General features: G+C 38.4%; 1 protein-coding gene across 2 annotated transcripts; it reads left to right on the top strand.

The window, feature by feature from the left end:
* The first annotated feature begins 824 nt into the window (after window positions 1–824).
* LOC124644933 (deformed epidermal autoregulatory factor 1-like) lies at window positions 825–24894 on the top strand. 2 transcript variants are annotated; one of them, XM_047184623.1, is made up of 5 exons: window positions 825–1673; window positions 6358–6606; window positions 17388–17620; window positions 21014–21210; window positions 21442–21571. In XM_047184623.1, exons 1-4 carry the CDS (start codon window positions 968–970, stop codon window positions 21203–21205), a joined length of 1380 nt encoding a protein of 459 aa, XP_047040579.1. In that variant the 5' UTR covers window positions 825–967; the 3' UTR covers window positions 21206–21210; window positions 21442–21571. The 2 variants fall into 2 exon arrangements, with proteins under 2 accessions (XP_047040579.1, XP_047040581.1); XM_047184625.1 differs by lacking the exon at window positions 21014–21210 and having other exon boundaries at window positions 21442–24894.
* The last annotated feature ends 3027 nt before the right edge of the window (window positions 24895–27921 follow it).

Here is a 27921-nt window from a genome sequence, read left to right as displayed (position 1 = left end):
GTCAATAGTTCAAAACAAATTTCATATTTATAATATTACAGAACTCCAAAATTAATTATTCATTTTAATGTGTTAATTTTTGTTCGATTTAACACCATTACTAAAAAATTGTGCTCTGTGTTAAATCTTGAACAATTCAACACATTACAATGAATTTCGTAACTGAAAAATACAGATTTTAAAATTGGCGCGAGTTCAGGACCTAAAGATAAATACTCTACCAACGCAACGCTAGCTCGCTACGCGTAATATGTTCTAAGCGCCAGGAAAATCAATAATTTCCACAATAGCGTTGTTTGTGCTCTAAACTATACTTAAACAAGAGTATAATAAAATAACTTGCAAAAATTAAATAGATTTAGCAAACTGTCACATACATCTTTGAAAATCTTCGTGTTCCCTACTGTTTTAAAATTTTTACACTTTGAATTAATACTAGTTTAATATATTTGAGACTAGCAAATCTACTGTGCTTTAGAAAGATCTAATCATAGATCGAAATCAAGAAGAATAGCAAAATGTTTCATGAAGTTTTTGCACTGTTCTGCTGGATGATGGATTTCGAACTTTGGCAACACCAACCTATACTGCCAAAAACAATATGAATAAAAACTCTTTATTGATATAAACATTAAAACTAAAACGCTTATTGTTTTAATACGGCTAAATAGAGCTAAATTAAAGAGCTTTCCTAAATATAACATGTTAAGATAGTGCTTGTCGTTTCGTCGGAATGTAATATTTATATTTATGTAGGTCCAGATCAGTTTTAAAATTCCCGCCTTAACCTAAGCAGCGTACGTGAAATGTTTTTTTCATTTTTCGATTTAATGGCGGATCGTGGATCAGTGATTGAAGTTGATAATCGCTTAGTGTGAGTGAATATTAGTAGTTTAACGTTCATGTGTTAGTTTAAAAAATCATCAGCACCGCAAGGGTGTATGCCACGGGTGGGCGGAAACAAGATATGGCGGAGAATAGAGGTTCGGACAACGTCGTTATGCCGGACATTACCGAAGTATCCGAAGCCGATCCCCTGTCGGCGGGGGCCGATCACGATGCCGACCGATCTGATGGCGGAGCTGTTTTGTCGACTGGAATCAAAAACACAAGATTGTCTAGTGATTCTAATGGCGTGGTTACTGTACCAGTGTCTCTGCCGGTCGGCACACTCATTACTGGGACGACATTTAACGTGATAACGTCAGATCAGCTGCCGCATTTCAAGCCTATGATATGTGTTGATAGTGGTTTTATATCAGGCGGGCCAGTATCAGATGAAATTAAGCCTACGCATATAGTGATACAGAATCCGCCTTCGCCGGCACGACAGGAGGAGAGCAGCTCGAGTACGCCCAACGCGCGACACACGAGCGCTTGCTCCTGGGATGAGACTGCTAACATGCCTATCCTGCCGATCAGGTGCAAGAACACGCCCGCCGAGCTGCACAAACTGAGGTTTGGCTCTGGTGGTAGAGGCAGGTGCATTAAATATGGAATGGAATGGTACACGCCTAGTGAATTCGAGGCCTTATGCGGAAGGGCCTCTAGCAAGGACTGGAAAAGGTCTATTAGGTTTGGTGGGCGAAGTATCCAGGCCCTGATAGATGAGGGCATTCTGACCCCTCATGCCACCAGTTGCACCTGTGGGGCATGCTGTGATGATCAGTCAGGTGGGGTGTGACAGTACTTTATTGGGATACAGTAAGTCAGTAATTAGCCAGGCATGATAGGTCAACACATACACTAACCTAACAATACTGTACGAATGTAGTGACAACAAACAGGCTCTATGCTTGTAGTATGAATAGTATTTCCTTATTGAAGGGATGCAAAATCATTAGCATTCAGCTTTCATTTAGATTTAGTTCCAATCCTGAGTACTGTAAGGTAACTATAGAGCTATAGTGCTATTATGGTGGAGATCATAGGTAGAGGTAAGTATGCTTCATGCTTTTGACAATCAGTGATGCCACATACAAGTCAATAGGCCGGCTTCTGCTTGTAATACACTGCTTGTGGCAAATGACCACATTGATGATAACAACACAGATATAATTAAATAATAGTATCTATGTTCACTGGAATGTAATGAGTAGGCATGTATGCACAAGATTATGCAGCAAATAACATAAAGTAGTTATTGTAGGATAGTTAGCATTATTTTAGGTATCTTGTAAAAGGTAAAGGTTTTCAAAATAACAATTATACATAAATTTGCATTAATTAAATTTGCATTTTTGGAAATATGTAATTTAATCAGGGATTTTAAGCCATGTATTTTCATTTAAAGGCACACAACTTATAAAAGACAACAGACAGGCAAATGTGAACAAGGTCATCCATTGACGTTACATCCTTTGTAAAGCTAAAACGGTGCACTATCTTTATATGGGGTTTATGTAAGGGAAAATACAAGGCATGCTCACACAGAAAGAAGCTTTATATTTGCAGCTGCCTACAATGCAGATATCATCATCATTCTTTTGAAAATCATCATTATCTTTCAGTCATTATAATATTACCCAGACTTCAAGGAAAATCTTGCCTTCATTCACCGACCTAAAGCTGGTTATTTTCTAATACCGAGTAATAGTGGGCAAGCCTTTTGCTGTAATGATACCGTACTTATTGGTGTTTTATTATCAATTTGTCTGTGGTTTGCAACTGATAGCTGTAGGCTTCCTACATTTACTTGGAACTTCTCCGTATTGATTCAACATTGATTCAACAGCGTTGGTATGTTTATTTAGTGCAAGAGGACTATTGATATTTTTAATGGTTCTGGGAATAGTTCTGTGGTCTCTGTGGGTGTTAGTTTGTAATGCAATTTAAAAATATCTAGTGCTGAGCGATTGAAATAATTTGAAATAGGATTAGTTATTAAAGAAATACTTTTCTAATGCCACATGCGAATGTGTGTTTGCTTTTGTCTTATTGGAGGTCAAAACGGCTACACCTTACTAGATGACATTTTGTATAGATAGTTTGCACCTTACATGCCTTTGTATGCCGTGTTTTTATACCAAAGCAATAAGTAAACATGAAACTATCATATCACACCAGTTCAATATTTTGGCAAGCAGAGGTAGGCAGAGTTTTTAAGTTTAATGAAATTAAGCCAATCAAATCATCACTTATCTTTTACCTAGGATAGCACCCACAACAATAGCCCTTTTTACCACTTCCTAGTGTTGTTGCTAGAAAAAAAAACTTGGATCAACAAAAATTTTATCAACACCTATCTACTAAGCGCATTGAATGCGGATTGCAATAACCAATCCATGCATTGTTTTTCAATTAGAGATTGATATTTGACATACATAATTAATTTATATTAAGCAAGTCGTGGTGGCCTAGTGGGTAAAGAACCAACCTCTCGAGTATGAAGGTGTGGGTTGGATTCCAGGTCAGACAAGTACCAATGCAACTTTTCTAAGTTTGTATGTACTTTCTAAGTATATCTTGGACGCCAATGGCTGATAAAAAGGTGAAGGAAAACATCTTGAGGAAATCTGGACTATAAAGTCTGAAATCACCAACCCGCACTGAGCAAGCGTGGTGATTAATGCTCAATCCTTCTCCGTGTGAGAGGAGGCCTGTGCCCAGCAGTGGGACGATAAAAAGGCTGTAACAGTAACAGTATATGAAGCAAATGTCACCTTTCAGTCTCTAATCAAGACACAGCATATGGATTGGTTATTGTTATCCACAGTAAATCATTCCATTATTATTGCTACTGATTGCAACGTTTGCATATCACTTATTTTTCCATTGAGTTTCATGTTTTAGGCCAAATGAATCTTCAACTACTACTTAGTATATTATACTAGTATTTGCGCAGCTTAGGTCTCTTTCTTTGCATAGAAGCATAATTACTCGAGATGTACTGCACTGCAAGCCTCGTCTGAGGGTCCGTTCAGACAGACCGGGTCGGAGAGGAGAGCAAATTCTTAACACGTTTTAACCGACGAAAAAGGAGGACGTTCTCAATTTGTCGATATTTTTTTTATTAAACTCTTTTATTCATGTTCATCGATTACTTAAAGACGCCTGGACTGATTTTCAAAATTGTTTTTTGTTTGATATGGTATACTTCCCAAGTGGTCCCATAGTCATCAGGTCAGGATCTGATGATAGAAACGCTGATAAATCGAGGGAAACTTTCGAAAGTTGCAGACATGCATAGGGTAAAGACTTGACCCTGATAACACTGTACCTACAACAGTGAAGGTTTGTAGCTGACCTGATGATGGAGACCAGAGAAGGTCGAGGGAACTCGGCAACGGCGTATATTAACTTCCTCGCTGGGCGTATACTATTCATATTGACGAAATCTTTCCACTAATGCGGACAGTGACAGACAACTATGCTTATCGCTGAAAAGTTAAAATAAAAAATAAAAAATTAACAATAAAAATTTAACTATACTTATCGCTGAAAAGTTAAAATTAAAAAAAAAAATAGGTGCGCCGGCCTTGAAGTCAGTGGCGAAATAAACTTAGGTACATATATTATATAGACACTGACTTCTACACCGAAGCACCTAAATTTTTTTTTTAAATTTTAACTTTTCAGCGATAAGTATAGTTGTCGCTGTCCGCATTAGTGGAGAGGCTGTAACTGTAAGTTCTTGAAATTAATGAGAGTTCAGCGCTTTTAGATCAGTTAGTCAAAGAAGTTAAAAAGTATATTGGTGTTTGCCTCCTTAGGGTGATACTTATTACATAGAATTTCACGGTTTTGCGACTATCCTTTATCATCATCAGCCTTTTTATCGTCCCACTGCTGGGCACAGGCCTCCTCTCACACAGAGAAGGATTAAACGTTAATCACCATGCTTGCTTAATGCTTGTTAATGATTTCAGAAGTTTTAGACAAGGTTTTTCGACATGTTTTCCTTCACATTTAATCACTCGTTAGTGTCCCAAGATTTACTTAGATAATACGACTATCCTTGTGATAAGGAATTAACATTGCGAAAAGTAATTGATTAGAACCTCCTTTAGCTTATATCAGACGTAACCAGTTTCAAAAAAATATTACTAAAAACAAAAGTAAGTATAAATATAAGTTTAGCACTAGGCGCAGAAATTGCGTTTTATGAAAGTTTTCTTGACGTTCCGATGGAACCACCTCCCTCAGCCGGGTGAAAACCTATGTGGGTACTACACAGTGTATGTCCTTTCTCAGGCTCTAGACTACCTGTGTACCAAATTTTATTTAAATCAGTGTCATACACGACACGCCATGACACATAAGTATGTATCCACCTTTATTCTTATAAATGACTTAATTTCTAAAGTAATCAATTACTCCCCGCTTCCAGCGTTTTGGTTATAAAATAAAAGGAACATAGATTACATAGACTACCTTTTAATAGCGCTTGAATATTTATGATTTTGTAACTAAAACCGTCATTAATTGTTCTACTGGTTGTTGAACCAAGCTGCTTAGTAGCATAACTACCAGTGTCTTATTTAATCAACAACTTTAGGCGCTACCTAGACGGTCAGTTAAATGCGCTACATTACATATAGCCGATTCCCTGCGGTTTCCTGCGTCCCGCACCAACGGTGATGATATTTTTTTAAATCGGTTTAGTATCGGATCCCTTAGGGATACAAATAAGCTTTCCTCTTTATTATATTAGTGTAAAAGTGTAGATAGTTATTTAAAGATTACGAATGTTTTTTCTTGTAATAATTGCTGTGTTAGGTCACTCGCCGCAGGTTTAATAGCAGTTGAAATAGATGCTTCTTTATAAATTTGAATGAAGATTACCGCTCTCGAAAGTCAGTAGTTACTGCTTAACACTAGCGGATTACTTGGAAATAAGTACAAATTATTATAAAATAATATCTTGTTCCTTGATTTGCACTTCAAGCCACGGACGCAGCACTTGTATACGGATATATTTATATGTTTTTATTTATTTTTATATAAAGCATAAACTAACTCACACACATATCACCTGCAACTAAAGACACTTTACAAGTACATGGGTATTGAGTGCTGATTCCGAGTTTTGTAAGTTTACTCGCTCGATACGTAATTATAACTTGGCTGAAGTAAAGAGTCGTATGCTACATCATATGATTTCATTATAGCACCATCATTCATCTTGCCGGATAATGACGTTTACTATTTTGCAAGTGAGCGCGTTTAGAATACAAGCAAGTGCCGATGACAGCCTTTATTAAATAAACAGTTCTAAAATTAATGCTACGTACTTAAGTTGTAATGTAGTATGATGAAGTGAAGTATGATAATTTACGCATCGAGAATGTTAACTTGCAAAACTCGCACTAGGCACTCTGATCGATTTGATAAATAATGCTAGTCTTGAATTTCCAGCTATGGGCCCCGTGCGGTGGTTCACTCCTTATAAGAGACGAAGACGCCATAACCAAGATAGCGAGGAAAAGAAGACGAAAGTGAGGAGAGGAACCAATTTGGCAGAAGGCGAGGTTGATAACATACATCAGAGCAGTAACAATAGCAATAATTCAAAGGAGGCCTGGCAGACGATTGCTGAGGGATTGGACACTAACGCTGATTACCATATATTAGAGAATCCTGATACAAACGCGGAATCCATACCAGGTAAGCTCTATATGCTAAGTCATTATTACCTACAGCGCTTTCACACTAGGATTTTCGTTCGGTTCTTCCGCGCAACAAAACGTTTGGATCAAGTAATCCTGACAGACATTTTCTGCTCTTGGTGCGTCACGCGTATTCCTACATTAAAAATGCTAGTGTGAAAACGCTGTTAGAATTTAGTCTCTGTTTTAAAACTTTTTGTGTGTGAGTACTTAATTTTATGTCCCAATATTTCTTACATGTGTATTACATACTTATAATGCGGGCGTCCATTTTAATTTAACTTAATATTGCGTCTGGTTGCCCACAATATAACGCAGTGAGAGGTTACGCTATGCCTAATTAATTTCATAATATGCGTTAGCGAATAAAATGTATACTTACTATTTCTTGTCTGCGCTATCAGTGATATTATTTTCTGATGCTGAGCTCGAAAAAATAATAATATTAAAATTCCAATTAGCCGGGAGTTCTGTTGCATATAGGCTAAAGCGAGCAAATGCAAATGTTTATCGTACGCGAATTCAATTTTCATAGACAAGAATTTGCTGTGCACCATGTATCAATCTGAAATTAGTATTACAGAGCTCTATCAAAACTAGTCTGTGGATTCAAACAGTAGTGGTCTGCGCAATAAGGCTACGATCAAAACAATATCTATGCTTGATCATTCTTTCGTAATATATACGGCCTTTTATTAAAGCATACAGTTTGTAACAAAATAATTAGATCGTTTAATAAATCCAGCAGTTTTTAACATCACAAATTTTGCTTTGTTCAATTTGTTGCTCTTTGCGAGGTTTGTCCTACTATAAGGTGTGATGCTTTGCAGCTTACCTACATTACCACTCTTCGGCGATGTTATTTAAAGTAAATGCAATTTTAAAATAACAATCTTATGAGGCACTTAATTAGTTAAGGACAATATTTTATAAGCATCCTAAATCGAAGTGATTACAATAATAACAATTGGGAATTTCATGTCCCTTAAGATTACGATACTTCTAGACGCTGTGCCCGGCGATTTTTTCAATATTTTTGAACATTTATACAAATAAAAACGAGCACAGCAAATGTTATAATGCGCAAGTCATAAACTCATCTATTTATAGGTGCCTTGCAAAGGTCCAGACGCGATCGATACAGCAGAACTGCAGCAAAGCAAATTGTATTTCTACATATTAACTATGAGCTCTATCGAATACGCATAATTTTTTACATATTCTGCTTTGCGTTTTGACTTTAATTAATGTATGTAAATGTTATATTTAGTGGGTAACCAGGCAATTTGTATTGTGATTTGATCTTACTTCCGCGAATATCTACTTACTATGTAAAGGCTAGCGTTAGCTTTTCTCTGCGATTGTTCTGAATGGACCCTGCAGTACTGACTTCTAACCTTTATCACATAATTATGGAATATTGGCGCACATACGTAATTGCATTGTTCGAGTATGAGTAATATTCGCTGGCATTTATGGTTTATTGAAAATCTTCGATATGAGTTACGGAAATGATACGCAAACTCGGCTCCCGAGTATTAAAAACAATTTACGTTAACTTTTTTTACTTTCATATTATTTCTGTTATCTTGATTTTTCCTTAAAGTAATAGTCACTAATACATCAATTCAAACATCATTCAAGGGAACATAATAGGTCTCCGTCTTTTCAAATGCTCTGTCTTTAATATGGCACAAACATGACGCTCCTTTTCAAGAGTTCTATTTAAAATATTCATAGACAGATCTGAAAACTCGATACTAAGCCCTAGGTATAGCTAGAGGCTAAGTCAAAGCTGCGTGGATCGCTCGATCATAAGGTTAAGCAACTCTTGACGCGGTCGGTCCCTACAGGGTGAGCATCTTGTCATGACGCGTACTTCTGTGTTTTGGAAGGCACGATAAACTGTAGGTGCCGGCTGTCATTTGTACATCTTTGGCAGTCGTTACGGGTAGCCATTAGCCATTAAGCCTGACAACCGGTCTAAGCAATGGGTATCAGATTGCCCATATACCTGGGTTGAGGAGTTCAGATAGGTAGTCGATACTTATAAAACTCTGGTACTCAGCAGCATCCGGTCAGACTGGAGGCCACCCCAATTGACCCCAACATAATTAGGAGAAGGCTAGGCAGATGTTAATAGACAGTTCTGAGAACAAAACGCTTGAGCCTGTAATGAGATGGCTTTCTTTTTGAAAATCGAAGAAAATCGACCTTTAAAAGTATTCTTGTATAGTGTACAATTTTGTCGTTTAGAATCCTACTTCCTACTTATATTATAATCCTACTTATATCCTACTTCCTACTTATATTATAAATATGAAAGTTTGTGAGAATGTATGGATGTATGTTTGTTATTCAATCACGCAATAACGGCTGGACCGATTTGATTGAATTTTGGTATGTAGATAGGTGATACCCTGGATTAACACATAGGCTACTTTTTATCAACACACCACGCGGGCAAAGCCGCTGGCGGAAGCTAGTTTTTTATATAGGTATTTCACTATACTTCAGTTTATCTTGCAGCTAGGTGATTTGCCACAAAATATGATAGTAACCAATAACACAGTTCTTATGGGTAGTCGCATAGTATTTTGGCTGAGTTTTTCGCAAAGACAGTCACTTCGCCTCACTTTACAGATTATTGTGTCTTCAATCTTAAAAAAAGCGATAAGTACAAAACCTAATTTCTACTTCAAATACAACTCATGACTAGGACGTCCACAGGCCTCCCATTTATTTTACATCGGTCGAATCGGCCTGCGTCCAAAATTCAAAATTGCGTTTGTTTGCACTGTTACAACTCTACATATGTTTATGTCAGCAGGGGGAGGCTGTGGAAATTAATACCTGTCTGCGTTCCTTCCGCCCCTCATGTACTATGTGTCTAGACCATGTACATTATTATTTACTTTAACCTTTCAATTCGAAGGGTACTCATCATTTAGAAGGGATTACTCACGGAGTAAGGAAAGATGAGTGGATATGCCACTATGCGGATAGATCAGGCGCCGTCTTCTAGGTCAAATTCGTAAGGTTGCCATGAACAAAACGATCAGTTACGAGTGAAATAACGAGGCGTCCGGGTTCTTTGAGACATCTGTCAACGATTTTTGCTGTTATTAAAAAATTGCGAGACCAAGGAAGGTGTATTATTGCGAAAACAGTAAGGTTTCTCGTCTCCCGCTCATCCTCATTTCTTAGGCGACTTTCCTTTATGGCACCTCCGCTTGTCATTTTCTTCTCCATGGGATTACTCAAAGCTCATACGATATCTATACACGATATTTCAGTCGGCTTCCAGTCTAACTGGATGCAGTAGATTATTAGTGTTTCACATGTACCGATTATATAATTATTTTATTCTGGTATCCCCCGGTAAGACTGGTCGTCAGACCTTAGGTGACAGATTTATACTGCCAAAGACGTTGAAATGACACCAACGTGTCTTCCGAATCACAGTGGTACTCGATATGACTTAGCAAGATCGTCACCAATCCGTAGACCGACCACGCCAGGTTTGACTCCTACGGTGGTTACCTACTATAAGTTCGGCCATTCAGAGAATGCGTTCCTGACACGTCGCGATTGAACTGACGACGTAATAACATTCATTGATTATTGATATAATAATGTTGTTTTAATGCTCCTCAATTGTTAAAACGGTAAACAACCAGCAAAAATATTTTTATCGTAACTGCAACGCCATTGCAAAGTTACGTCGTCAGTTCAATCGCGACGTGTCAGGAACGCATTCTCTGAATGGCCGAACTATACCTGGGTACCTATGTATACGATACGTAAGGATCTCAATGAAACAGGCCAGTGTCGCCTTTGTTAAAGTAATTCCTAATGCAGTGATGAATGGAAAAATAGATAAATATGGCATTACTACAAACAAGACTTAAACATCTGTTTTACACTTGTCTAAAAAAATTGTGGCTGCAAAATGAACCATATGTCAACGTCATATAATCTGTCATTTTTTTAGACAAGTCTCAAACTGACGTTTAAAAGTTTATGTGGTAAGACGGTTATGGCCTTACTCCAAAAACTTAAACGCCTGCCAGCCACAATTTTTTTAGACAAGTGTAAAACAGGCGTTTAAGTTTTTGTAGTAAGGCCATATTTATCTATCTATTTTTCCATTCATCACTGCATTAGGAATTATGCGTATGCATGCGTATGCCGTAGGCTTTTCTTCATAAGTACTCGACAGCTTAACCGAGGGTAGGGCTATCTGGTGTCGTGGTATAGTCTGCTCTATGGTCTTTGAATACCTTGGCATACTTGCTCTTTTATGATTTTACCTAGACTTACTAAGTATTAAATTGCCGTACCAATCAAATAACTTTAGATCTTATTACTTTTTTATCAACATCCTTTGTTTCCGTGTGCAAGATGCAAATACAATTTCATAACGTAATATTGAAGTACTCATCGGGTAGCCGGGAGTGCTAGATCGATCGAGCTGGACTCGACAACGCCCTCCCGGGGGGTCGAGGTGCGGGGTTGATTAAATCTAGACTCACCAATCAAACGCACCGTTGCACCACCCTGTTGCGTCGCGAATTTTCGCTACCATATATGGTAGCGGATGCGGGCAACGCGCTTCTCCCTGCTTCTGGTGGCCCACCGCCTCCAATAAATGCAGTGGGATGATGAAACTACGCAATAGGGGGTATGACGAATTGCGCCGTATTATTTTGGCCGGTATCTCGAAATGTGCTAGTTGAAATTGGCTTTATTATGACTTTAGTACGAGGTTCTGGGTCTTAGGAAGATTAGGTCGTTGAACCCAACAATGTTGTGTTTGGCCGATCTTTATGACTTCAGCTGTTGATGCATTGTCGAAGTAAAAGAAAAGACAACATTCTTTTTTTTTGTAAAATGGAGATGAGAATAAGGTGGTGTCCAAGTAATAGCTTGCTTATCTTTCTGTCGATTAAAATGTTGTGTTGTACAAATAGTTACGTATTTAGGATATCTGTAGATAGAGTGGGTGACTATCTATGTGTGCAGCTAGTTCTTCGATGACTGGGAAAGCATATCATTTCGTTGGTCCAGAAGTTGTTTGTTCAGACATCAATAAAACATAAATAGCAATAAAATAAAAATAAGAGCAAAAAATAAAATCTCAAATGTAAAAACTAAGTCCATTAATTGTGTTTGTCGAGGTTTATTTTGTTCTGTAGTCGACAGAGAAACTTATGGGAGATTTTACGTTCTTTTTTTTTAAATTTGAATGTCTTAATGAACTTTTGTTGCCGCTGAGCCTGCTCCCACAAAATTGAGAAAGGCCTTTTACAAATCTTACTCTCAATACTATTGTTACCGAACTTTGATCATACGAATAAAGATTTTGAATCAGTAAAGTAATGTAGGTATACTTATTCAAATACTGAATTAAAATTAATGATGATATGAACCTGTGTACAATTTCAGTTGGCCTTAGAATAATTGCAACAGTACCCAGTACCTTACAAAATCAATGAAGCTACCCGTGAGGTATATACTTAGGTCGGTATGTAGGAAGCGCCGGGACGCAGGTCTAGAATGTTCGGTGGTGCACCCCTCTGCACCCACTCCCTGCACCCAAATGCATTGCGCAGTCGCGTCCGCATTGCAGATATTTGAGTTACACCCTGTCCTAGATTTTGCGAACTTTAACCTTTGTTCGAGAACAAAGACATGTATTAAATTTTATAAAATTTACAATTATAAATCTTGATTTTAAAATTGTTATCAACGTATTTTGGCATATATGCAGCAAAGAAAGTCCGGATATAATGATAATTCAGATGAATTGATCAGCTAATTACCGTTTTAATATGCATAATTAGCCTTGGAGTGTAGTTTTAGGCTCATCTGCCGATAAATCAATAGTATCAGTGCAATAACTATCCGAAAACACTAATTTCTTTGTGTTTAATTTATTTATCCTACGTATGCACCGGTTTATACCTCTGCTTACGTACGTGGTGGTTTTGGGTAGGGGTTGGGTGGCTACAGCATCCCGTGTCCTATTCCTGGTTGCCCCCACCCCTTGGCTCACCCGTTTGGCCACCCTGCGAATCTAGACAACCTACAGATTGCTGCAGGTCAGCCCACAAATCAATATATCCGGGCTATGCGCCCCTTGCTCCCCACATGCATCACCCTTGCAAATTATACCGATACAGAGTACCTCTTTCGTCCAGAGAAGTCAATTAAAAATATATTTAACTCATTAGATGATAATTTAAATAAATAAAAGACATTTCCAAAGTCATAAGGGATACATGGTTCTTTATAAAATAAAGACATAATTATGTGGTGCAAATTCCTTTTTCGTCTCAAGAAGCTACGTCTTCCCTCTGTGACTTTACACTCGTACTCGTATTTTACTGACCTACCCCTATAAAATACCTGTTGCCTGTAAGTTCAAGGCTCTATGGTCTATGAACTTGCGGGTAGTCGGGCGTCCAAACGTGGTATCGATTATGCTAAGCACTCCCCACGTGGTCGAGAACTTGGCGCAGTTGGCACCTTGCCAACAACGCCAAGCGATGGAATTCGCTTTCACTTTAAAATGGATGAAAATTGCTTTCACTGATCCCAATGTAGCTACTAATACGTCAGAAACCGTTCTTTTATTGTATTTTTTTTTCTTAAACTGGTGAATATATTATTCAAAGCAGTTGCAATAGGGTAAACCTTAAGATTTAGTACGTTTCTGAATACAAAAATATAATTCGTTCATCGAGTTCTCTCTGAAAGCTATTAATCTGTGCAGTTTACGTAGGACTATGTAACGATGAATTTAATCACAAGCATCTTTAAAGATTATCTAATTCACCTAGAATACTAGTTTATACTAATAGAATACCTACAATCCTGGTGGTATCACCAAGATTGTATATTCAAAGGATAAAAAGTAATTTATCAAAAGGAAAACATTGTTCTTGAAGGGCAATTTTACAAAAGACCACCTTAAAAAAATCGAGCCCTTCACCACTTCACGTGTTTTTGCTGTGATAAAGAAATGGTGGAACAAACTCCCCAGCAACATTATTCAGCTGATTACCTTTACAAAGCCCAAAAGCGCGATTACCACAGAGTATCGCATCCACCTTCCTACCTAAGCCTTCAGGAAAAAGGTCTTATCGGATACGATGATTAAATAATCTAAAATACATCTTTTTTTATTAAATATAGTTGTTCTTTGTTCTATGTGGTCCCGGCCAAAGCTAAATCTAGAACATGCAAGGGCTGGCAAGTTATTGATCCATCCCCACTACCTGCGTGCAATGCGCAACGCGGAAATAAAGAAACGCAGTACGCAATTCAATTAATGTTTTATATTTAATTTTTATGTCTACACAGAAATTTATTTTTTTCTTACGAAAATACGAACGAACAGCTCTCGTTAGGCAAAATATAGCCGAGCATGATTAAATAGATCATAAATCAAGTGATAAAAAAAATGTGTTGTCAATACTTTGCTACGTAGTTTCACGCTGTAGTTTCATGACTCGTAAAACGTTAAGTTACACTAAGATTTTTCATAGGTAACCACGAAGTAAAACTTTCGGACACGGATCGGTCAACGCTTATTGGTAGGACAACCTAAGCGTTTGGTCTAGGTAGCTTGTAGCTGTTGGAAACACCAGCCGTTTTAGAGAACAAAGTGGAATGATCCGTCATGACGATGCGTGCACCCATAATGATCAGAAAGGTGTTAAAAGTCGTGAATGAACGCATAGCTAAGCCTGCGCATCGCCATTACGCATTAACCCTACACCCATGAATGAAATGGCCTCCCAGCGCGGTTTGTTGTGGCTGAAAAAACGATGACGTCACCGTTTCCCCTAGACACGAACCCTGACCTACCTAGGGTGACGTCATGAGCACCGCAGTTGACTCGGCACTTGTTGCCACAAGGTCAAGTTCTTATCCCCCTGGGTAGCAAGGGACCCAGCTTTGTGGGAGGATTCGATACTGGTTTACATGCCTATTGGTATCACATGCGGCACATGACGGCTTAACGATAGCTCTGATGCGGAAAACTGTTTCTATTGGTATTAGTAACATCAAGCATGATAAAAGTTGTCCAGTGAAATGGGTTCTGATGAAAATGGTAGATACAGCTGTAGTAGATATCATTATGTATTGATTCTGATCATTTAGAACAAAGGATATCAAACAAAAAAAAATAGTGAGTCGAATTTTGGTCGTGCATATTAATGAGGCATATCTAGATAAACTAGGGCGTGGATGTTGATTCCCGTTCCCCTCCCGCCCCACGCGTCATAGTTGAGGGCCTTAAAAATATTTAATTTACCTAACTGTTTTTGGAGTTTTATAAAATCTTTACTCATTAAATTGTTGATTTATGTATTGAATCGAAATCTTAGTAGTTTGGAAGTTTTATTGAGACAATGAAATAAGAAATAAAGATTTCGGGGATTCATCTTAAAAAGTTATAAGCCGTAGAGGTAATTATGTGACTGCATGCGGATTAGTTATATTAATCAATAAATCAAGGTATCAAATTGAAAACTTCTGCCAGGTTTTCAAATACATAGTCAATTAAAATGGCATATTTGTCTTGCAATGTTTAATATTATTTAAAGTGGCATTTGTACGCTGACATAATGCTAATCGCATTACTAAACCGGGTTATTTAGTGTAATTTTACACAAAACCTAATTTCTTTGTTTTGGAGCTAAATAGCTGAAGTGCCCGGATGCCCGGGCCGAATCGATAATGCACCCCCCACGGCAGGAGGAATGCATTCGGGAGTATGGTGCGAAACTACCTCCCCCATCCCAGATTCTCCAGACTCCTAGTTGTGGTGCACCTCCCTACCCTTCCTAACACAATCCTGCACCCGAGGGGGCATGCATTTAGGGGAGGAGATGGTTCCCCCCTCTCTTTTCCATAGAATGCATCTAGAATGTTCCATTTTGCGGGATAAAATTCTCCCATCCCAAGCCTCCCTTGTACTGCCCACGCAGGTAGTTCTTTGTTCTCTGAGCTGTATCTAGGCAACTTGGTGTACCTTCCTCATCCGATCAATAAATGCAACCCACACTCCGTTTATATCGGGTGTAAAGGGGGTTTTCATCTACACTGCGACCACCCTCAAACTGCAAGCTATGCAACATCTAGGATGAGTAGAGATCTAAGATTATAATTTTTAAAAAATTAAAAATGCTTCAGAAAAAGTTTAATAAACAGATTTGCATCAGAAACTACAACGACTCAACGACCTACCCTAAGCTCGGTCACGGAGCACGGTCGTGTAAAGTTCAATGACTAGGATAAGGTAAACTACAATGTTACCCCAAACCTGTAAACTTTCTTCAAAATAATCATTTGCTTATTGTTTTTTTTTCATCAAAGCTGTTTTATCCCTAACCTTGACCTATTTAAGGATAATGTTTGTAAACACGAAGGGACTTTAGGGTGATCAGCTGTCTTAAAAGTTTAGGGTCTTTGTTCTTTGTTTCGGAACTGCGTAGCTAGCGACGGCCCGGGAATTATTGATTTTCCCCTCAGACGTATCCTACGCAAAATAAACGAGCTCGGTATAGTATGGAAAAGACCGAAGCTAGCTATCCTAGGGTCCCTTTTTGCTTGATACAAGACCTAACAGGGCAACAGCGCATGCGTCAGATTCGAGCCCCGGCTACAATTTCTGGAAAGCCTGAGCCCTAGTAATTGCCTTAGTTCGGTTCGTTCGGTTGTTCAGTTAGGTCGTCCGCGTTGAACTTAGTTCCTGCTCATGCTTTGGTGTTCCATCTGAGCACCATTTAGTTACATTTCCGCGTGTGAAAAGTGTTTAAATCCGGGGTCCTAACGTTTTCCAAACTGATATCTTTTACTTTTAAATTCTGAAATTGAAAAAAGATTCGATGGGTCACATAGCAAACAAACAAAACTTTAAGATACTTAAATTATCTCAACCGTTGTGCTTAATACGAATAAGATTCTATCGTTGTCGTGTTTACACTATCGAGGATGCATTTGATTCACCTAAGAAGTCTAAGTAAGTATGAAACTCCCCACTTCGTCTATATGTTCCTCTTATGTCTTTGTCAAATACTATTTCGTTCTTTGATTTGGATAAGTTATTTTTAATTACTCTATTTTATTAAGCTTTCTGTCATCGTAAGTTTAACAATTTTAGTCCTCTATTTTTCTTACTTTATTTTGTTCATTAGCCTTCGTCTTTTCCATCTCATTTTCCAAAAACCGCCCTCCGTCCGCCCACTTCCTTGTATACCCACCACTTTTACCCACCTTGTTATACCTTAACCCACCTTCTCACACCACCGCCCCACCCGTCACCCTCCATACCCTTAACACCCACCACCCTCCACCGTCCACCCACCACCCACCACCCACCACCCTCCACCTACCACCCACCACCCTCCACCTCCTTACACCACCACTTCCCCCCTACACCCCATTCCCCCCCCTTGCACCGGTTAGGCATCCTAGGTCCTGCGGGTTGCATTCATTTCCGTTCGTGACGTCGCCGCGATAAGTCGTGTTGAGTGACGGCCATCTGCGGCCCTAGCTGGCCGTGGGTGGCCATGTCCTCCGGTATTTAGGGACTATCATCAACGGGCAATAATCAATTTATCGAACAATGCAATTAATTCGGATAATCAGTAAATACTCTACGGCGCGAACAAAGCTGAACGTTCTTAAGTTCGTTTCGTCCAAAGTTCGTTTTAGTGGAGTCGTTTCGGTTGTAGTCTCTAAAGGCGATTAAAAATGTTTTAGGACTTCCCGATATGAGTGGCGTACTCAAAAGATTGGACGACATCGGTCAATCGTTAGTGAGACTAGCATCGGAATTAAAACAGTGCGTGGAGGACGTTCGCGTCGTGAATGCTCGGCAGCTAGAGCGCCTCGAGCAGGAGCGAGCTACCGCGCTGCTTGCCGCGAGCGTCGACGCGCACGTAGACGCCGAACAGGTGTCGCTGCACAACGTGGACGACACTGAAGCTAAAAAGGTCAGTCTAGACTTTAAGGTGTGACTGCTAAGTTTTTACCATTGCATTAACCTTACTAACAACGGGCATTAGAGGGTGAAACGTTTGGCTTGTCATGTACTTTATAGCATTTTAACACCGAGCTGCTGCAGTTTTGGATTTGGAGTATCGTGTCTACGTTTGAGCTTTTTTAGACTTGGATCATCCACTTGCCATATAAATCGCTAGTTGGCTAGGCAAAAGTTGTCAAATTTTGATATGTTGCGCCATTTTAGTCGAAATCCGCCATTTTGGGTCGAGATCTGCCATTTTAAATCAAGATCCGCCATTTTGATTCAAGTTTCGCCATTTTATATCGAAACATTTGGCGCCATTTTGTTTTACCGTGAGGTACGCTGTTTAAGGCATTGCACAAACGCATGCGCGGCACCTGATGGGAGAGGGGGGGGGGAAGGGGGAATCCATTTTGAAATTCAAACTTGTGCCGCCATATTGAATGCAGCTACGTTTGGCGGCCATGTTGTTCTGACGCCATTTTGCTTCCGCAATTTCACACTTATACACAAAAGCTTATCGGAAACTGGACATATCATCCATGATGGCTTTCATTTTCAAAGCCTGCTGCCCTATGGACTCCATTGTTATTACTGCTTGCGGAATTGTGGGTGCAATGCTTTCGAGTTTTGGTTGTTTGATAAATCAAAGGACTTGTGGATACATTCAAACACAGCATCTATCTACACACATAGGCATACATGCATGCAGGTGCACATGCCTCCTGATACCAATGCACATGCGTGCATATACACAGGTACAGATATACATGTACAGCCATACCTACTACCCACAAATATGCTTGTATAAACGAAGGTACAAGTATACATGTATACCTATAGCTACACACAGGCACACATTAGCACTTATTCTTACACACATACGGTTACATGCACGCATATACACACATGCGCATGAAAACGAGCATGCAATGCCTATACAAATGCATACACGCATCCATGCGTACGCGCATACTTATGCATACGTACGCATATCTAAACGACGAACATACATACATTGGTACAGAGGTAAACATGCACACTCTTATCTATAAACATGCATACATGCATGCATAAACATGGGTACAGGCACAAATTTACACTCTTCTCTACAGGGATTCATGCATATACATAAGCACAGGTATACAGGCACACCCATATTTACATACAAGCGTACGCATGCATATTCACACAGGTGTACATTCATGAATTTGCATTATGATTCATGCATATTCATAACAGGAAATGAATGCATATAGCAACATAAGAATAATAAGAATATGCATATACATATACCTAAATACAAACTTGCACATATAGTTACAAACATACGTGCACATATAACACGCATGCATACACATATAGCTACATACATACATACACACATAACACGCATGCATACACATATAGCTACATACATACACACATAACACGCATGCATACACATATAGCTACATACATACACACAACACGCATGCATACACATAGCTACATACATACATACACACATAACACGCATGCATACACATATAACTACATACATACACACATAACACGCATGCATACACATATAGCTACATACATACATACACACATAACACGCATACATACACACATAACACGCATGTATACACATATAGCTACATACATACACACATAACACGCATGCATACACATATAGCTACATACATACATACACACATAACACGCATGCATACACATATAGCTACATACATACACACATAACACGCATGCATACACATATAGCTACATACATACATACACACATAACACACATGCATACACATATAACTACATACATACATAGCTATATACATACATACACAAATAACACGCATGCATAGACGTATAGCTACATACATACGTGCACACATAGCACGCATGCATATATGTATAGCTACATGCATACGTGCACACATAGCACGCATGTACAGATGTATAGCTACTTGCATACGTGCACACATAGCACGCATGCACAGACGTATAGTAGCATACATACGTGCACACATAACACGCATGCATACACATATAGCTACATATACACAACACGCATGCATACACATATAGCTACATACATACACACATAACACGCATGCATACACATACAACTACATACATACATACATACATACACACATAAAACACGCATGCATAGACGTATAGCTACATACATACATTCACACATAACACACATGCATACACATAGCTACATTACACAACACGCATGCATACACATATAGCTACATACATACACACATAACACGCATGCATACACCTACAACTACATACATACATACACACATAAAACACGCATGCATAGACGTATAGCTACATGCATACGTGCACACATCACGCATGCATAGATGTATAGCTACATGCATACGTGCACACATAGCACTCATGCATAGATGTATAGCTACATGTATACGTGCACACATAGCACTCATGCATAGATGTATAGCTACATGTATACGTGCACACATAGCACTCATGCATAGATGTATAGCTACATGCATACGTGCACACATAGCACTCATGCATAGATGTATAGCTACATGTATACGTGCACACATAGCACTCATGCATAGATGTATAGCTACATGCATACGTGCACACATAGCACTCATGCATAGATGTATAGCTACATGTATACGTGCACACATAGCACTCATGCATAGATGTATAGCTACATGTATACGTGCACACATAGCACTCATGCATAGATGTATAGCTACATGTATACGTGCACACATAGCACTCATGCATAGATGTATAGCTACATGCATACGTGCACACATAGCTCGCATGCACAGACGTATTGCTGCATACATACTGCACACATAATACGCATGGTTGTGGCAACCAAGGATGGTGTATTATGGCATTCTGTACTGAAGCACAATGTGAAAAAGATTTTAAATACAAAGCACATTTTCACAGTGCAATTTGATATGATGTAACTTTAGGACCGCAGCATTACTTTACATTCACTATTGTCTGCAATATGAAATGCATAACATATTAACTACGTAGTAAATAATGACTAAAATCTTAATAATTATACCTAATAATATAAGGTCTAATAAAAACTGCGTAAGCTATTTTGGATGCAAATATTTTATTTCTAAATATGTACTTGTTAAACAGTTTAATAGGCTATCGGAATAAATACGGGGGTACAAACCTAATAAAATTATGGATCAAATGATTGCCTCTAAAATATATTACCCCAGTTTTTGTGGATCTTATATTTAGAAAGAGTTGGAAGAAGGCGACTTTGCAGGGAAGGTCGTATCAATTTTTGAGTACCCATTCCTTATAACACAGTTTGTCCATATAGTGTGCAAATTGCAACCGCGAGGCATCGGCTGAGTGCTCTCTCTGTCGCCGCACCCCCTATTGCTCTACGTACTGCCAGAAGAAAGACTGGGCAGCTCACCAGATCGAGTGTTTGCGCTCTGTGCCTACCATCCACGCCGACGCTCAGCAGCACCAATCTATCATGCTCATTGTCGAGAGCCAGCATCAGTAGAACGGGTTAGTACATCTCTTTTGCTAAAGTCATATCAATCAATTATATTATTTGCCAATTGCATTTGCGACCAGTATTCTTTATAGCGACTCGCTAATTTTTACAATTATTATTCTTTCATAATTGTTTTGTGACAGTCGAGCTTAGCGTGTTACACGACGGCATTGCTAATGAAGTATTTCTGATTACCATTATTAGGCAAATTTTACATGTATATGTATCTTCTTATTTTTCAGGAATACAACATCTTTCAACACCATACATCAAGCCTTAGCTTTCTTTCTATACGCGGAAGACACTCTCAATACCTCCTTGTTGCAATATTTTGTTTAGTAATGTATAATTTATTTAGTCATAATGTATTGTACAGATAGGTAGGTCACGGCTGTCATTGAACATCCTTGGCAGTCGTTACGGGTAGTCAGAAGCCAGTAAGTCTGACACCAGTTCACACCAGTCTAACCAAAGGGTTATTGGATTGCCCGGGTAACTGGGTTGAGGGGGTCAGTTAGGGTAGTCGCTCCTTGTAAAGCACTGGTACTCAGCTACATCCGTTAGACTGGAAGCCGACCCCAACATAGTTGGGAAAAAGGCTCGGAGGATGTATTGTACAAATATGTTTCATGTTATTTTAATCGGTATAAATTTTAATGGATTGTACATTTTATTGTTTCTATGTTAACTAAAGTTATCGACGAATAATGACAACTCTGCCTGCCTATAATCGTATAATGCGTTTTTTTTTTAATTTCAATGTATGTTTTCATCATCGGTTTCATCTGCGTCCAGCGGGAATTATTTCATGCATCCGACAAATTGGATATCTTACACTCAAATAATTTTTAAAGCAAGCAATGAAATAAACTTTTTAGCTTGAAAGTCACGACACACTGCAACGGCAAAGCACGTTGTTTCATAGTACATTGTTATGGTTCATTCATTACTGCCATAACCTATTTTGTGATACGTCTCGGACTGTTTTACTGGATTATGGGTACCTATAATTATCAAAAATACAACCCCAGTTTTCAGAATTTAATATTCTTGGTGAATTACCTAAGCTCTCCCAACACTCAGAAGTGTTAATGTAGAGAGATGGTTGTTTGAGGAATTAGGAATTATGTTTTCGCATTTTTTTACCCTATGTCTATATTTTTTTGCATGCTTATTGTTTATATTTTCCTTATTTATACAACAACAATTTTTATGTGGTGTTCATGGCGAGAAATGATGTTTTTTGCATTTTTCCATAGCGTTCTTATATTTTGGCGATTCCGTCACCTCTGAAGACGGGATAGCTTACTTTTTCCATTCTTTCAGTGTTGAGTGCGTCTGGTGACGGTGGTGATGCCGTTTTGACCTTAGGTGTGTTAATTGCCAGTTTTTAAATTTTCGTCAAAATTTACTTTCGCCGAATTTAGGTGACCGTGAATATGGACTTTTCTGACTATGTCGCATCTATTTTAGGTGACCATGGATATGGGTTTCCGACTATGTCGCATCTTACTTAATCTCCCAATGGTGCTGATCGCGAGAAATGCGTTTTTTTGCCAACATCTAATTATTTGTGATTCCGTCACCCCTGAAGACGAGATTGCTTACTTTTTCTGTTTTTCCAGTGTTCACTACGTCTTGTGAAGAAAAATTTGTTAACTTTTGTCATAATGAAACGTTGAAGTATCTGAAGCTTTTCTTTTGCCTTTTTCCATAATATTCTCATATTCTGGCGATTTCGTCACCTCTGAAGATGGGATAGCTTACTTTTTCCATTTTTCTAGTGTTGAGTGTGTCTGGTGACGGTGGCGATGCTGTTTTGACTTTAGGTGTGTTAATTGCCAGTTTTTCAACTTCAAAATAAAAAGGTTGAAGTTTACCTACGCCGAATTTAGGTGACAGTGGATATGAGTTTACGACTATGTCGCATGTAACTTCATTCCCAATAGTGTTGGTGCGAGAAACGTTTGTTCTCTCATTTGTTTCACAACACCTGTTTTTGGGTGATTCCGTCGCCTCCCAAGACTAGATTGCTTACTTTTTCTGTTTTTCCAGTGTTCACTACGTCTTGTGAAGAAAAATTTGTTAACTTTTGTCATAATCAAACGTTGAAGTATCTGAAGCTTTTCTTTTGCCTTTTTCCATAATATTCTCATATTCTGGCGATTTCGTCACCTCTGAAGATGGGATAGCTTACTTTTTCCATTTTTTCAGTGTTGAGTGTGTGGTGACGGTGGTGATGCTGTTTTGACTGGAGGTGTGTTGATTGCCAGTTTTTCAATTTCAAACTATAAAGGTTGAAGTTTACCTACGCCGAATTTAGGTGACCGTGGATATGGGTTTACGACTATCGCATGTAACTTCATTCCCAATGGTGTTGGTGCGAGAAACGTTTGTTCTCTCATTTATTTCACAACACCTGTTTTTGGGTGATTCCGTCACCTCTGAAGACGAGATTGCTTACTTTTTCTGTTTTTCCAGTGTTCACTGCGTCTTGTGAAGAAGAATTTCGTAAGTTTTGCCATAATCAAACGTTGAAATATCCTTCGGTTGAATTTAGATGGCGAGAACTGATTTGCTTCACTTTCTCATCGTGAACAGTGGATATCGCAGATTTTCAAATCTTCGTAATTCCCCAAACAAGTTAATCTGCCCTTCAAGGCGTTCTGCTGCTGACAGTTTGGCGTACGAGTAATACTCCTAAATGTAGCCGATAGGATGTGCTCTGCGGTAATAATCTTGGAGGTCTTCTCCAACTTCACGTGCTGGGACACATAGATCGGACATCTTGTTGCTGACAAATGACGAAACTTTTCCTGTACTCTTGAAGTCAATAGTGCCGTCAACCATTTTGGGAACATGTTTCTGAAGTTTGTTAATATATGGTCCCAGCAATGTAATGTCGTCGCGGAGATCTTCCGTGGTATGGTTCTCGGGAATGATCTCATCTGCGTTGATGATGAGATGGTTGTTCCATATCGCTCCTGGGAATACATTCTTCATTGATTCATTATATTTTTTGTATTTCCCTTGTTTATACAACACAAATTTTTGGTGGTGTTGATGGCGATTGCCAGTTTTTCAATTTTCGTCAAAATTAACATTCGCCCAATTTAGGTGATCGTGAATATGGACTTTTCCGACTATGTCGCATCTATTTTAGGTGACCATGGATATGGGTTTCCGACTATGTCGCATCTTACTTAATCTCCCAATGGTGCTGATCGCGAGAAATGCGTTTTTTTGCCAACACCTGATTATTTGTGATTCCGTCACCCCTGAAGACGAGATTGCTTACTTTTTCTGTCTTTCCAGTGTTCACTACGTCTTGTGAAGAAAAATTTGTTAACTTTTGTCATAATCAAACGTTGAAGTATCTGAAGCTTTTCTTTTGCCTTTTTCCATAATATTCTCATATTCTGGCGATTTCGTCACCTCTGAAGATGGGATAGCTTACTTTTTCCATTTTTTCAGTGTTGAGTGTGTGGTGACGGTGGTGATGCTGTTTTGACTGGAGGTGTGTTGATTGCCAGTTTTTCAATTTCAAACTATAAAGGTTGAAGTTTACCTACGCCGAATTTAGGTGACCGTGGATATGGGTTTACGACTATCGCATGTAACTTCATTCCCAATGGTGTTGGTGCGAGAAACGTTTGTTCTCTCATTTATTTCACAACACCTGTTTTTGGGTGATTCCGTCAGCTCTGAAGACGAGATTGCTTACTTTTTCTGTTTTTCCAGTGTTCACTGCGTCTTGTGAAGAAGAATTTCGTAAGTTTTGCCATAATCAAACGTTGAAATATCCTTCGGTTGAATTTAGATGGCGAGAACTGATTTGCTTCACTTTCTCATCGTGAACAGTGGATATCGCAGATTTTCAAATCTTCGTAATTCCCCAAACAAGTTAATCTGCCCTTCAAGGCGTTCTGCTGCTGACAGTTTGGCGTACGAGTAATACTCCTAAATGTATCCGATAGGATGTGCTCTGCGGTAATAATCTTGGAGGTCTTCTCCAACTTCACGTGCTGGGACACATAGATCGGACATCTTGTTGCTGACAAATGACGAAACTTTTCCTGTACTCTTGAAGTCAATGGTGCCGTCAACCATTTTGGGAACATGTTTCTGAAGTTTGTTAATATATGGTCCCAGCAATGTAATGTCGTCGCGGAGATCTTCCGTGGTATGGTTCTCGGGAATGATCTCATCTGCGTTGATGATGAGATGGTTGTTCCATATCGCTCCTGGGAATACATTCTTCATTGATTCTTTATATTTTTTGTATTTCCCTTGTTTATACAACACTAATTTTTGGTGGTGTTGATGGCGATTGCCAGTTTTTCAATTTTCGTCAAAATTAACATTCGCCCAATTTAGGTCACCGTGAATATGGACATTTCCGACTATGTCGCATCTATTTTAGGTGACCATGTATATGGGTTTCCGACTATGTCGCATCTTACTTAATCTCCCAATGGTGCTGATCGCGAGAAATGCGTTTTTTTGCCAACACCTTATTATTTGTGATTCCGTCACCCCTGAAGACGAGATTGCTTACTTTTTCTGTTTTTCCAGTGTTCACTGCGTCTTGTGAAGAATTTTTTAACCTTTGTCATAATCAAACGTTGGAGTATCTATTGCTTTTTTTTGCATTTTTGGGATGGGATAGCTTACTGTTTCCATTTTCCAGTGTTGAGTGCGTCTTGTGACGGCGGTGATGCTGTTTTTGGAGGCTTGAGTTAATTGCCAGTTTTTCCACTACAAAGTAAAAAGGTTGAAGTTTACCTACGCCGAATTTAGGTGACTCTCATTTATTTCACAACACCTATTTTTGGGTAATTCCGTCTCCTCTGAAGGGGATTGTGTACTTTTTCTATTTTTTCAGTGGTGACTGCGTTTTACGATGGTGGTGATGCGGTTCTGATGGGAGGTTGATTGCTAGTTTTTCAACTTTCGCCGAATTTTGGTGACCGTAAATATAGACTTTTCCGACTATGTCGCATCTATTTTAGGTGACCATGGATATAGGTTTCCGACTATGTCGTATCTTACCTTATTTCCCAATGGTGCTGATGGCGAGAAATGCGTTTTTTTGCATTTTTTTCCGGAAACCTAGTTATTTGTTATTCCGTCACCCCTGAAGACGAGACTGCTTACTTACGTCTTCTGAAGAAGAATTTTTTAACTTTTACCATAGTCAATCGTTGAAATATCCTTCGTTCGAATTTAGGTGACTATAAATATAGGCTTTTCTGACTATGTCGCATCTAACTTAGGTGACCACGGATGTGGATTTCCGACTATGTCGCATCTAACTTAGATTTGAAACGAGAAACTTAGAGTTGAACGAAAAATGGTTTTCCGCTAGCTTTTTGGGTGATTTCGTTATATGTAAAGACGAGATGGCTAACTATTTCAATTTTTCAAATGCTCGGTACATCTTAAAATGAGGTTTAAGATAACATTATTCTCATAAGAACTTGGAAAAACAATGCAAGATTCTTCACTCTTACATTTACAATGAGACTATGAAATAACGTGTTTTTTCACTAATCCGTGCGAAAAAAGTGATCTACTGTTTTGTCTAGTAAATTACCACGAAATATAGAGGTACAAATTTCAATAACGTTCAACATTAATATTGTAATAAAATCTTTCAAAATAGTAGGCGGAGCAGGGAGAGTATACATATTTGTATTGTGAAACTGTCGAAATATAGAACATCACCGAAATGTACAAAAGAGTTGTAAACCTATGAAGTATCGTCCTGACACATACGTTTAACCTTTGTTAGATTACACATATTATGTACACATTGCAAATATGAAGGGTCCGTAGTCCCTCAGATCGTGTATTATTATACATTTAATGTACAACTACATTTTTGACTCCATGATGGCCTTTCACGCCTTACTACTTGTGTACATAATAATGGTTTCACCATCCTTAATCTAAATTCTGAAAGTAAAGCTTCTGGATCTAACTTGTATGTTATCTGGTGTGATTTACAGTATCGGCGTTTCCTTACAATAGAGTTGTAACATCAAACTGTTATAAACATGCTACTGTACCCTAGAATAAATATCTAGAAAATTGTACCTTGAATACGGTCACTCGTAACTCAATTACTGGTAAATCGTAATATAAAATAAAATAAATACTGTACAATTGTTTAGCGTATTTTAAAAGTTGATATAATCTGTCGATAAATGTTGTTTGAGTGTTATTGATGTTACTTATTAGTTTTATGGTTACCAATATAACGAGTGAAAAGCGTTTTTCTGTGTTACCAAATATTATTGTATCATTTAATTTTAAGTGTGTGTGTATGATTCTGTAAATTAATTTGTTGTTTTAATTATGAATGAATTGATTTGTTTTTTTTTTATTAATTATGGAAAATAGTCTGCGTGACACATTTTAGACCTGGGTGTATATATTTTAAATTTTTAAGGACTTTCAAATGAGACTTAAGAGAATTTTTGCAAAAATTGTTTAATAATGTGATGTTCTAATATGGATGCCTATAAATGTATATAGATGATGTTTTTAATCCGCTGACTGAGTGAATGTATTATATTCTACATGATTGTTCTGGTATTGTTATAATTGTATATATATGTACGTTTTAGTGCCGCTTTTTTTAAATAGTAAACTCAAAACTCCAACATCATAACTGCAATAACGGCTAATGCCAACTGTGTGATCTCTCGTATAATTGT

The sequence above is a fragment of the Helicoverpa zea genome, chromosome 31, assembly GCF_022581195.2.
Source record: "Helicoverpa zea isolate HzStark_Cry1AcR chromosome 31, ilHelZeax1.1, whole genome shotgun sequence".
Classification (NCBI taxonomy): Eukaryota; Metazoa; Arthropoda; class Insecta; order Lepidoptera; family Noctuidae; genus Helicoverpa; species Helicoverpa zea.
This window is presented reverse-complemented; position numbering and strand designations above follow the sequence as displayed.

Bases quoted from the DNA above. Each gene is read 5' to 3' on its own strand.
- LOC124644933 (XM_047184623.1), top strand. From the start codon at position 968: ATGGCGGAGAATAGAGGTTCGGACAACGTCGTTATGCCGGACATTACC. The intron at 1,674-6,357 runs GTGGGGTGTGAC...TTGAATTTCCAG, and splicing joins ATGCTGTGATGATCAGTCAG to CTATGGGCCCCGTGCGGTGG. The intron at 17,621-21,013 runs GTCAGTCTAGAC...TTGTCCATATAG, and splicing joins ACGACACTGAAGCTAAAAAG to TGTGCAAATTGCAACCGCGA.